This window comes from Bufo gargarizans, chromosome 5 (assembly GCF_014858855.1).
Source record: "Bufo gargarizans isolate SCDJY-AF-19 chromosome 5, ASM1485885v1, whole genome shotgun sequence".
In the NCBI taxonomy this organism is placed as follows: Eukaryota; Metazoa; Chordata; class Amphibia; order Anura; family Bufonidae; genus Bufo; species Bufo gargarizans.
The window spans coordinates 211651309-211664881 of record NC_058084.1 but is presented as its reverse complement, the minus strand read 5'-3'; the positions used below and the strand labels follow the sequence as shown (position 1 = coordinate 211664881).

The 13573-nt window shown below is 43.3% G+C and overlaps 1 protein-coding gene across 1 annotated transcript in view; it reads right to left on the bottom strand.

Annotated features, from left to right (window-relative positions):
- Nucleotides 1-13573, bottom strand: part of ELMO1 (engulfment and cell motility 1) — a 475397-nt gene that overhangs the window by 332200 nt on the left and 129624 nt on the right. The window contains exons 11-12 of the mRNA XM_044293583.1: nucleotides 10866-10916; nucleotides 9212-9334 (exon numbers count right to left, since the gene is read on the bottom strand). Of these exons, the coding sequence (XP_044149518.1) occupies nucleotides 9212-9334; nucleotides 10866-10916 (174 nt within the window). The remainder of the gene's footprint in view (nucleotides 1-9211; nucleotides 9335-10865; nucleotides 10917-13573) is intronic.

The window sequence follows — 13573 nt, the reverse complement described above, 5'->3', positions numbered from 1 at the left end:
GGGGCTGTGAGAATATATGTAGGAGTCTAGTCTGCAGTTTGAATTTTTTTTTTATTTAGTCCGAGGTCTGAATTTTAGGCTCTGGTCTAGAGACTGACTCATTTTTGGATTCTGGTCTGGGGTCTGAATTAACTTAGGAGTGTAGTCTCCAGTCTGATTTTGATGCCTAACCAAGGGTCTAGTTCGGGGGAAGGACTAGTTTTGGGATGAGGTCGGAGGTCTGTGGTCTGAATTCATTTTGTGGTCTGAAATAATTTCGGGGTTTTGCCTGTGATCTGAATTTGTTTGGTAAAAAATTACTATAGGTCCCAGATTGTTCTAGTTATGCCCCTAGTTTTATCTGTAGCCGCATCCTTGGGTACTTTTACTTTAGCAGTACAGTATATCACTATTTTTCACTAGGTACAGCAATATGACATATGAGGCACTGCAGGCACAGTATTCGTGGTAGCAACAGGATGGCAGTGTTACATGATGGTGTGTGGTTGCGTTGTTACACAGCTGGAAATGGGCTGCAAAAAAAAGGGAGCCAATAATGTCTGGACAGGATGATCACCTGAGAGTCACGCCTCCTGTCCATGACCGCATCTCTTGTATAATCTGTGGCACGATAACACTCAAAAGACCCGTGTAAAACTGATATGGCCACTGTATGGCAATGTTACTGGTCACATTAACCACTTCAACCCCCCTAGCTGAAACACCCTTAATGACCAGGCCACTTTTTACACTTCTGCACTACACTATTTTCATCGTTTATTGCTTGGTCATGCAACTTACCACCCAAATGTATTTTACCTCCTTTTCTTCTCACTAATAGAGCTTTCATTTGGTGGTATTTCATTGCTGCTGACATTTTTACTTTTTTTTGTTATTAATCGAAATTTAACGTTTTTTTTTTTTCACTTTCAGTTGTAAAATTTTGCCAAAAAAACGACATCCATATATACATTTTTCGCTAAATTTATTGTTCTACATGTCTTTGATAAAAAAAAAATAATGTTTGGGCAAAAAAAAAAAATGGTTTGGGTAAAAGTTATAGCGTTTACAAACTATGGTACAAAAATGTGAATTTCCGCTTTTTGAAGCAGCTCTGACTTTGAGCACCTGTCATGTTTCCTGAGGTTCTGCAATGCCCAGACAGTACAAACATCTCACAAATGACCCCATTTCGGGAAAGTAGACACCCTAAGGTATTTGCTGATGGGCATAGTGAGTTCATAGAACTTTTAATTTTTTGTCACAAGTTAGCGGAAAATGATGATTGTTTTTTTTTTTTTTTTTCTTACAAAGTCTCATATTCCACTAACTTGTGACAAAAAATAAAAACTTCCATGAACTCACTATGCCCATCACAAAATACCTTGGGGGAGTATTCTTTCCAAAATGGGATCACTTGTGGGGTAGTTATACTGCCCTGGCATTTTAGGGGCCCATATGCGTGAGAAGTAGTTTGCAATCAAAATCTGTAAAAAATGACCGGTGAAATCCGAAAGGAGCTCTTTGGAATGTGTGCCCCTTTGCCCACCTAGGCTGCAATAAAGTGTCACACATCTGGTATTGCCGTACTCAGGAGAAGTTGGGGATTGTGTTTTGGGGTGTCATTTTACATATACCCATGCTGGGTGAGAGAAATATCTTGGTCAAATGCCAACTTTGTATAAAACAAAATGGGAAAAGTTGTCTTTTGCCAAGATATTTCGCTCACCCAGCATGGGTATATGTAAAATGACACCCCAAAACACATTCCCCAACTTCTCCTGAGTACGGCGATACCACATGTGTGACACATTTTTACAGCCTAGATGTGCAAAGGTGCCCAAATTCCTTTTAGGAGGGCATTTTTAGACATTTGGATCCCAGACTTCTTCTCACGCTTTAGGGCCCCTAAAAAGCCAGGGCAGTATAAATACCCTACATGTGACCCAATTTTGGAAAGTAGACACCCCAAGGTATTCAATGAGGGGCATGGCGAGTTCATAGAAAAAAAAATTTGGGCACAAGTTAGCGGAAATTGATTTTTTTTTTGTTTTTTTTCTCACAAAGTCTCACTTTCTGCTAACTTGGGACAAAAGTTTCAATCTTTCATGGACTCAATATGGCCCTCACGGAATACCTTGGGGTGTCTTCTTTCCAAAATGGGGTCTTTTGTGGGGTGTTTGTACTGCCCTGGCATTTGAGGGTCTCCGCAATCATTACATGTATGGCCAGCATTAGGAGTTTCTGCTATTCTCCTTCTATTGAGCATACAGGTAATGAGATTTTTTTTTTCCGTTCAGCCTCTGGGCTGAAAGAAAAAAAATGAACGGCACAGATTTCTTCCTTCGCATCGATCAATGTGGATGAAAAAATCTCTGCCCAAAAAAAAAGGAGGGGAAAGGAGTCTGCCAGGACATAGGAGCTCCGCCCAACATCCATACCCACTTAGCTCGTATGCCCTGGCAAACCAGATTTCTCCATTTACATCAATCGATGTGGATGAATAAATCATTGCCGGGATTTTTTTATATTTTTTTTATATACAAAGTGTTTGCCAAAGCATATGAACACCGCCACCTCCTCAGCTCATATGCCTCGGCAAACATATCTTTTACTGCAGAGGAGAAATCTCGTCTTGCAGCGCCGCATACACCGACTTGTGTGTAATCTGACAGCAGCGCAATGCTTCTGTCAGAATGCACATCAGTGCTGCAGCTAGTCGATCAGTTGGTCCACCTGGAAGGTAAAAAAACAAAACAAAAAAGAAAAAACCAGGCTGCAACGCAATCATTTTATTAACTTTATAATAACTTTTGAACAGAACATATAAACTTTAACTTTTTGAACTGAACGTTAACCTTTTTGCTTACTGGTGATTTTATTTTATTTTTTTACCTTTATAGGACAAACCTCTCCTTCCCCATGGGACAATGTGCAAAGTGCAAAGCGCCCAAAGATGTGGAAAAGTGCGTTATGCACTTTGTCCCAGGTGAAAGGAGAGGTTTGCAGCAGCTCTGTGTGAATGGGCCCTAATAGCCCTGTGTGCCTGTCCTGGTGAGATGTGATCCCTATGCTAGGTGTACCTGTGTGTGGTACTTCCGGAAACACTCCCCTAAGCATAGGGCAGGGTGGTCAGGGCAGTCAGGACAGTCAGGACAGAAATAGCGGGTGTCACGCCTTATTCCACTCCTGCTATAGACACAACATCTTTTTCGGGGTGACGGTTGGGTTGAGGTACCGGCAACAACATTGGGGAAATGTCGCTCGTGTAGACGGCTCACTACACTGGTGGATGGGGCCACGGAACTTCCTGGATACAGGAGGTTCTCGATGATCTCTTCCTGAAATTTGAGGAAGGATCCTGTTCTCCCAGCCTTACTGTAGAGAACAAAACTATTATATGCAGCCAATTGAATTAAATATACAGACACCTTCTTATACCAGCGTCTGGTGCGTTGGGAAACTAAATACGGAGCCAACATCTGGTCATTGAAGTCCACCCCTCCCATGTGTAGGTTATAGTCGTGGACTAAAAGGGGGTTTTCAATGACACGAGTTGCTCGCTCAATTTGGATTGTCGTGCCTGCGTGAATGGAGGAGAGCATGTAAAGAGGGCCACACTTGTGTAGAAATTGGCCACATAAAGATGGTACCCCTTGCCGAATAAGGGTGACACCAAGTCCCAGACTGTCTTCCCACTGCTCCCCAGATAGTCAGGGCAACCGACGGGCTCCAGGGTCTGATCTTTTCCCTCATAGATCAGAAATTTGTGGGTAAAGCCTGTGGCCCTTTCACAGAGCTTATACAATTTGACCCCATACCGGGCGCGCTTGCTTGGGATGTATTGTTTGAAGCCAAGGCGCCCAGTAAAATGAATTAGGCACTCGTCTACGCAGATGTTTTGCTCTGGGGTATACAAATCTGCAAGTTTCAGGTTGAAGTGGTCTATGAGGGGCCGAATTTTGTGGAGCCGGTCAAAAGCTGGGTGGCCTCTGGGACGGGAGGTGGTGTTGTCGCTAAAGTGCAGGAAACGCAGGATGGCCTCAAATCGTGCCCTGGACATGGCAGAAGAGAACATGGGCATGTGATGAATTGGGTTCGTGGACCAATATGACCACAATTCATGCTTTTTGGTTAGACCCATGTTGAGGAGAAGGCCCAGAAAAGTTTTAATTTTGGAAACTTGGACTGGTTTTCACCGGAAAGGCTGGGCATAATAGATTCCCGGGTTGGCGGTTATAAATTGTGTGGCATACCGGTTTGTTTCTGCCACGACTATGTCCAAGAGCTCCGCAGTCAAGAACAGCTAAAAAAATCCCAGGGCCGAACCGATCTGAGCTGTCTCAACCCGAACTCCAGACTGGGCGGTGAAAGGGGGAACTAATGGTGTGGCTGAAGTTGGGGACTGCCAATCAGGATTTGCCAGCACCTCAGGGATTCTAGGGGGTCTACGGGCCTGCCTGTGCGGTGGCTGCGACGGGGTAACTACTGCACATGCCACCGTACTAGCTTCAACTGCCCTTCAGGTGCTCGCCACTTCATCATGTTGTACGGCAGTGCTGGTACTAGGTCCAGGGAGGGCTGCGCTGCTGGTGTATGCCTCACCACATAATCCGACAGCGCCAGCCCCACTCTGCTGCCCTTGAAGCGGATCCTGCGCAACCTGTGGTCTAGCGACACGGGGCTGGGTACGCCTGGTGCTATCAGGGACCTCAACCTCCTCATCCGAACTTTGAGTCAGACTGCCACTGCTTTCTACAGGTTCATATTCTGACCCAAAGAAAAAATATGGGAGATTCAGCCCGCACAACCCCTAGCAGGTGCAGATTGCTATGGCGAAATACAAATACAAACGTAAAAACACAAAATGCAATCGCACACTGCAACCAGCACTCTGTCCTGCCTCTATGCTGGATGTTGAATAAGGCATTGGTGTACATTTTGGCCAAAGCGTAAGAAGCCACTCACCACGTCAAGGTCGTCTTCATGAGTGGTCCCTAACACTAGTTCCTACCTTTTATGGGCCATGACAGCCACACAAAGTCCAGGAAGCGCAGGCACAGCATGCACGTCAAGCACACTCTGCTTTTAACCCCGTCCGGTGCCATAACAGCTTTCATCGGATCCAGGGATGCAAGTACCAACATGCATGCTGAGCCCACCATATACTTCTCCTGGAGCCTAATGGCTACTGGTAGGTGCTATATAAGGAGACTCAGTTTTATAGTGACTTTAAAACCAGCCTCCAGGGGGCAGATTAACCGGTCAGGTGTGCATGACTGCATGGAGATCGCCACGCCTCCAATATATACTACAAAGAAAAAATATGGGAGATTCAGCCCGCACAACCCCTAGCAGGTGCAGATTGCTATGGCGAAATACAGATACAAACGTAAAAACACAAAATGCAATCGCACACTGCAACTAGCACTCTGTGCCTGCGCTCCCTGGACTTTGTTTGGCTGTAATGGCCCATAAAAGGTAGGAACTAGTGTTAGGGACCACTCATGAAGGAGACCTTGACGTGGTGAGTGGCTTATTACGCTTTGGCCAAAATGTACACCAATGCCTTATTCAACATCCAGCATAAAGGCAGGGCAGAGTGCTGGTTGCAGTGTGCGATTGCATTTTGTGTTTTTACGTTTGTGTTTTTACGTTTGTATCATATTCTGACCCGCTGGATTCGTCAGATGAGGGTTCCCATTCCTCATCCGACTGGGTCAGAAGCCTGTAGGCCTCTTCAGAAGAATACCCCTTGTTTGACATTTGGGCAACTAAATTTAGGGGTATTCCCTGAGACTACTCAAGAAAAAAAGAAAGCCTGTCTTACAAATGGGAGGCTAGCGAAGGCCGCTGCGGTTGATAAAAAATATAAAAACAGATTTTTTTATCGCCGCAGCGCGTGTAAAGCGAATGTGCAGTGATCAAAAAAAAATATGTGGGTCACTGCGGCGGGGCGGGCGTGGGTGAACGCACGTGTGGGCGACCGATCAGGCCTGATCGGGCAAACACTGCGTTTTAGGTGGAGGGCGAACTAAGGTGACACTAATACTATTATAGATCTGACCGTGATCAGTTTTGATCACTTACAGATACTATAAAAGTACAAATGCTGATTAGCTATACGCTAATCAGCGAATAAGTGACTGCGGTGCGGTGGGCTGGGCGCTAACTGATCACTAAACTACCTAACCAAGGGGCCTAAACTATCCTAAAACCTAACAGTCAATACCAGTGAAAAAAAAAAAGTGACAGTTTACACTGATCACTTTTTTCCTTTCACTAGGTGATTGACAGGGGCGATCAAGGGGTGATCAAAGGGTTAATTGGGGTGCAGGGGGGTGATCTGGGGCTAAAGTGTGTGGTGTTTGGTGTACTCACTGTGAAGCCTGCTCCTCTGCTGGAACCAACCGACCAAAAGGACCAGCAGAGGAGCAGGGAAGCCATTTAACACAATTTACTAATATGATGTGTTAACTGGCTTTTGATTGGATTTTTAAAAAATCATCAGCTTGCCAGCCACGATCATTGGCTGGCAAGCTGATGACGTGACCCCCCCTGGAAGAAATGCTGGCCGGCGATGCACATGTGCGGGCCGGCTAATCGCGTCATCTCGCGAGATGACGCGCCAATGCGTGACTCTGCCTGCAGCGATCCTGCATTAGGCGGTCCGGAGGCGGTTAAAGGGCTTCTGTCACCCCACTAAAGTCATTTTTTTGGGGGGGCTAGTTAAATTCCTTATATTGCGATATATGAAAATGTAATGGTCTTACTTACTTTCCTTCAGCAGTTTCTTCTAAAAACGAACTTTTAGAATATGTAAATGAGGTCTCTACCAGCAAGTAGGGTGTCTACTTGTTGGTAGCCGCCGCAAAAAACCGCCCCCTTGTCCTGTTGATCGACAGGGCCAGCCGCGATCTCCTCCTCCGGTCGGCCCTGTCAGCATTTCAAAAATCGCGCGCCTGTGTTCATTCGGCGCAGGCGCTCTGAGATGAGGAGGCTCGTCTCCTCAGCACTTCCTCAGTGCGCCTGCGCCGATGACATCACCGAAAGAGAAGACGTCATCGGCCCAGGCGCACTGAGGGAGTGCTGAGGAGGCGAGCCACCTCATCTCAGAGCGCCTGCGCCGAATGAACACAGGCGTGCGATTTTTGAAATGCTGACAGGGCCAGCCGGAGGAGGAGATCGCGGCTGGCCCTGTCAATCAACAGGACGAGGGGGCGTTTTTTTGCGGCGGCTACCAGCAAGTAGACACCCTACATATTATAAAAGTTTGTTTTTAAAAGAAACTGCTGAAGGAAAGTAAGTAAGAGCATTATATTTTCATATATCGCAGTATAAGGAATTTAACTAGCCCCCCCAAAAAAAAAGACTTTAGTGGGTTGACAGAAGCCCTTTAAGGTTGACGGTGTGGCTTAAATATTTGGCAAGAGTGACAATAATTAGATGTTTATTACGTAATCTGTTTATTTCTTTGTAATTAAATGTGCTTTTAATATGTGTTTTTTTTTAGCTATTTTACTAGCAAGAAAGGTAGTTCTGAATTCATTCTACATGGTGGTGAAGGAGGGGAGCAATTTACCAAATGCGATGTGAGCTGCTGTATGCAACTCATGCATTGGAATTTCAGCATGGAAAACTTCTGATGCAATTCTTGAACATCTACCTCACTGAAATTATATATAAAGCCTCATTCACAAGTCAGTGTTTTGGTCAGTGGTTTCTATCAGTGACTGTGAGCCAAAACCAGGATTGGAGCCTTCACAGACAAGGTATAGGGGAAAGATCTGCACCTGTTCTGTCTTTACTTTCAAATCTCCAAATCTGCTTTTTGACTCCCGAACCTCTCCACTAAGAATGCTACATTCAACAGTGTACTTTCACGGTGGACCATCAAAGTCTGGCAACCCTGCACAGGTTTGGATACACTATCTTCTCTGGTGAGCCTCCTCCACGCATGATTACTATTTGTTCTTTATGGTCAGCAGTCTGCAAGATGTTATGGTTCCATATGTTTCCATAGGTCTGACTGCTGGTGCCATCTCTAGTAGTGATTCTATTGTCCTACACAGAGATATTAATTGTATATAACATAGGAGTCTCTGCCACATGTTATAGAGCTTTATTAGTGTTGCTCATTATGTTATCATTTATAGCGTAGTGTACCACAGGGATGGTGGTTTTTCCTGCTGCTACTTCTTTGTAAATATAACGTCTTTTATGTATCAAATTATGTTATTTAATAAAGCATATATTTTTTGCATCTGTACCTGTGGGCTTCACTATTTGTAGGTCATTGTTTTGTTATAGGAGCTGGTACTCTTTTGCATTTTCTAGTTGTTGACCCCCTCTACTTTGATGCGACATGTGTTGCATGGACTCATTGTAGTTTTAGCATGGGGGACAACGTTGGTCTTATATCGGTATTAACTTGACCACTGGAGTAGGTTGGTAGGTTCACACAGCTGTTTGTTCCATTCAGATTTTGCCAGTTAATCCAGTCTCCCATTGTTTTCAATAGGAAAGCCACACCATAGAATAAAAAAATGCGCCGTCGCTTTTTTGGCAGCTGACCACGACATGGATTAGCCTCAATGAATGGGACTAAATCCATAGGGGAATTCACTGTCAGCCTCAGATTTCTACCTTGGATTCCAAAGCAAATACACTGTGGACTTTCCAGGAGAACATACACTTCTAAAAGTGTTAATGCCATCTGTAGTGGTCTGTCTAAGCACGCCATATTTTTTGCCATAATTTTGAACCTAGTACCCAATGTTCTTATACAAAGTAATGAGAGCTATTAATTGATTTGGCAGATTCTGCGACAAACTCCTCAGCAAATTTTTTAACATTCTGCACCTGACGCAAGTAAATAGTGTATTTTATTCCAGTCACATGCAGCATAAAAAAATAATAATAATAGTGGACATAGATTCTTGTTTGCACTGAGGAAAATAAATCTGTGAGAAGAATGAGCATGATCATTCTACGCATGGATTTCATATGGAAAAACAGTGGTTCAGGCCCATGGAATGAGGCAAATCTCTGTGCAAATTGAGAGGGAAAGACAAGACCTCACCGGGTGCTCTGGGCAACACACTGACATTCCAGACATTTGTTAGAATTGTGTTTTTCTTAAGCACAAAGCCATTATCTAGTCCTCAGATCACAAAAGACACACTGCATATATTCGTTCCTTATTGATAGTGGACATAGATAAAACACTTACTTGGTCTTGGGGATCCATTTTCGTCATCATTCTATCTTCCAGTAAATTGAAGGTCAATACTTGAAGCACATACAACTGGTGAGCCATCTCATTATTAATAGCATTCTGTGCTCTGATTACATGCTGGAAAGAATAAGGAAAAAGAATAAGGACAATGATGTTCTATATGTAAAGATATTCACTGCACTCTCTCCTATATTCTGCTGATGTATAATGTCCATCAAGTAGAAGGCCACAATTAAAGTGCTCTTCCTTGGCTGGGGGTCTACACCTTCCAAAAGGTATGAAAAATAAAATCTCAGTATTAGGCCTCATGCACACAACTGTTCCGTTACTGCAGTCCACAAACCACGGATCCGCAAAATGCAGACACTTTCTTTGTGCAATCCGCATTTTTCTACTTCTATTACTAAAAAATTGCTATTCTTGTCCGTAATACAGACAAGAGTAAGCTATGTTCTATAATTAGCAAAACAAGCACACAGATGCGGGCAAACAGGTGACATCCGTGTGTTGTCTTTTTTTTATTTAATTTTTTTGCAGACCCAAATACAAATTGGACACAGATATAAAATACAATTGTGTGCACGAGGCCTTATACGGTTATAATGTTTTTCCTATATTACAAATGTGGGAATTTCAATTTAAAGTAATCCCCGGACAGGATACTTCACATCAAATGTGTTGCCATTTAAAGTGAACCTGTCACAGACAAAATGCCGTGCAATCTACAGGTAAGATGTTATGAGGAGCAGAGCACACTGCTTTATAGTGTCATGGGAAAAGATTCATCATAACATTTAATGTATTAATTGAAATCTCTGCTCATTCTGAATTTATAGTCTTGAGGATGGTCTTTTCAGTAACCGACTATGTATACTCATACAGGAAAGGCTTCTAGTAACTAAGGTTAATTGCCCACTGGACTTCCAAAGAGTAGACCCCATTGTCTGATAGGTGCGGGTCCCAGCGGTGGGAGACGCACCTTTATCGAGAACGGAGTGGGGAGTGCTGTGGCCGGAGGACCCAAGATTTCCCGTGGTCCATCCACCACCAAGCGCTAATCCCTGCCTCTCCCATAGAAGTGAATGGGAGCGTGCCGCGCATGTACGACCTATGCTCCCATTCATTTCTATGGGGCAGACAGCAATGTCGGCGGCCCCATAGAAATTAATAGAGGGTGGCTGCACATGCACAGTGCGCTCTCCTTCGCTTTCTGAGCTCCGTTCTTGATATAGTTGCGTGTCCCAGTCCCAGACAATGGGCGCAAAAAAAACGGATGACGTCCCATATGGCATCCATTTTTTTTGGGCGGATCCATTGTATCAATGCCTATTCTCGTCAACAAAACGGACAAGAATAGGACATGCAGATAGCATACGGTGTGCTGTCCTCATTTTTTGCAGACCCATTGAAATGAATGGGTCCACATCCTATCCACAAAAAAAAAAACAGAACGGATACGGAAACAAAATACGTTTGTGTGAATGTAGCCTAAATCAAAGGATAGTCCATGTAAAGTAAGGATCACCTGGGTCCTCCAGAGGGACATGGTTAAAAGCGGTGCCAAAAAGTGGAGACCTCTCTTCATTCTATCCTTATTCCCTAATTTGATATAAGAAAAGGGGGCATCTAAAGCAGTATAAATACTTACTGTAAGAATTATAGAGCGTAGCTGCTTCTGTGTTAATATGTTGGCCATCTCCTGTTTAGAAAAAAGGTATAAATATTGTATTTAGGCTGATCTTACACAAAGGTTTTTAGTGGTGTTTTTGGCACCTGCATTATTTTTTGCAGCAGTTTTTGTTGTAAAAGTACCAGTTCCTGATGTTAGCAGAAGGTTTATAGGAAATATGAAATGCCGGACAAACCAGCAGTTTCTTTTGCTACTAGCAGTTTTGGCAATTTTTTTTTTTAATACAGCATGCTGTATCTTGACATTTTTTTAAGCACTTTGACAACACATATTCTATAGGTGAAAAAGACCATTTAAATAATGCTAGTAGTGAAACATACATTTGCAAAAGACTCCAGAAAACCCACCAGAAAAAGCATAGCAAAAACCTCCCTAGCATCACCCGCGATGCTAAGGAGTCTCGTCACCATGGCGGCCTGCTATTGGCTGCCCCCCTTCGCAGAATGTTTTCATCTGCGCAATAGGGACATGCAGAGACGGCCATGCAGGGATCAGGAGCGACGTGGGTGCTGGGGTGCGGGGTAAGCATAATCTATATCAAGGGCCCGGGCTTTGGGGGGCATGTTTTACACTTTGTATAACCCCTTTAAGTCACCTATATTATTGTATAGTACAGAAACAAGTTATTAGAATACAAAGAACCCTGACATGAAAATACTGATAATGTGAACAGCAGTAACAAAACTGCAATCAGATCCAAACGCTGAAAGGAAATAGAAAGGTAATGGAAGCCCTGAAGAGGGCATACAACAGATCTGAACAGACTCCACTGACTACAATAGAGTCTGTTCAGTTTGCATTCAAATCATGCATGCAGGAATTTTTTGCCCAGCCTTTTTGATGGAATTTGGGATGGAACAGAGCACCTAATGCAGATGGGAAATCGACCTCATCAGCAAAAGTAGTAAAACATTTTCACAAAAAAAAACAAAAAACAATAACTTGTCAAGCAAGCAACGCTAAGAATGGCAATCTGTTATAGAAATACTGTAGCAAAGATACATATTTAAAAACACTCACATATAAAAAAGACAAGCATGCATACAAAAACGTCAATATTCAAGATTTAGGAGACTCACACTCAGTGGGAAATCAAGAATGTCAATGCTGTCTTCTATGTAATGCTGAGAAGGTTACAGCCAAGTGCAGCATTAAGAGATGAGGCAGTGTATATCATTTCAAGGCTTACATGTTCCACAGAAAGACACAAAAAGTTAATCTGACCTAGTAACATTAGTAAGGGTAACAGCACTAAGGGTACTTTCACACTAGCGTTATTTTCCGATATGGAGTTCCGTCATAATGGCTCAATACCGGAAAAAAATGCTTCCGTTTTGTACTAATGTCTTCTGAATGGAAAGCAATACGTTCAGTATGCATCAGGATGCCTTCAGTTCAGTCCCTTTTACGGTATTTGGCCGGAGAAAATACGGCAGCATGCTGCCGTATTTTCTCCAGCCAAAAATGCGGAACACTTGCCGGAAGGCAGGATCCAGCATTAATTTCCATTGAAATGTATTAATGCCAGATCCGGTACCAAGTGTTCAGGAAATTTCCGCATTGACAGATCCGGTATTCCGGTCTGCGCAGACCTTCAAATATGTGAAAAAAATAAATACCGGATCCGTTTTTCCGGATTACACCGGAGAGACGGATCCGGTATTTCAATGCATTTGTCAGACGGATCCGCATCGGGAAACAAATGATCAGATTTAGAAAATCAGAAATCTCAGAAACTGACTATACTACTATGACCTATACTACTACCAACAGAGCATGAGTTATATGGAGAAATATCTAGAGAATACATGGCTGTGTGATTGATTTTATGCTCCTGAACACAGACATTTGGAGGGGTGTCCACATAAGTTTGGCCATATAGCTTGTGCCCCAGTGGTTACAGACCACAAACAAACCCTGTGTAGTCCTAACATGCAGTCACGCTGCCTTTCATCTGTCCATCAGACTGTAGGTCAGCAAGATGGAGGAAGGGTAGAATTGTTGAACAATCACACATCTAATAATGTAATACATATATATCATTCAAAGGGGTTGGTCATCTTCTGTTTCCTGATGATCAATATGTATGCAAGATGACAATATGACACTTACTAGTATAGCTTTTGTTGAAATTCTGTGCCATTTTCTATATTTCATAAGATATGCCCAGTTTTTTTTTTACAGAGTCTTTAGTGCTGTCCACATGGAGAGCCTGTCCATAAAATGACCGCTGATGGAGGGTCATATGACCAAGCAAACCACCTCTATATGATGTCTCCTCCATAGAAATACAATGCACCTGCAGTAAACTTTCAACAGTGCAAATGCAGGGGACAGGTGTACATATGTGATTGCGTGGTCACATGACCCTCCATCAGCATTTTATGGACAGGACCTATGGACAGACAGCACAAAAGACTTGGCAAACAAGGGGGCATACCTTATGAAATATCGAAAGTGTCATATTCTCATCTTACATACACACAGGTGAACAATCACCAGAAAGTGACCAACTCCTTTAGAACAGCACCAAAAAAGTATGTGAATATTCTTCAAAAGTGATGTGAAAATACTGCATGGTCTGTTATTAAAGAGAGTCCGTGGGCTGCGGACAGGAATAGATATTTCTATCATAGGGCTGGCAGTTCCGTTCCGCAAAATGCAGA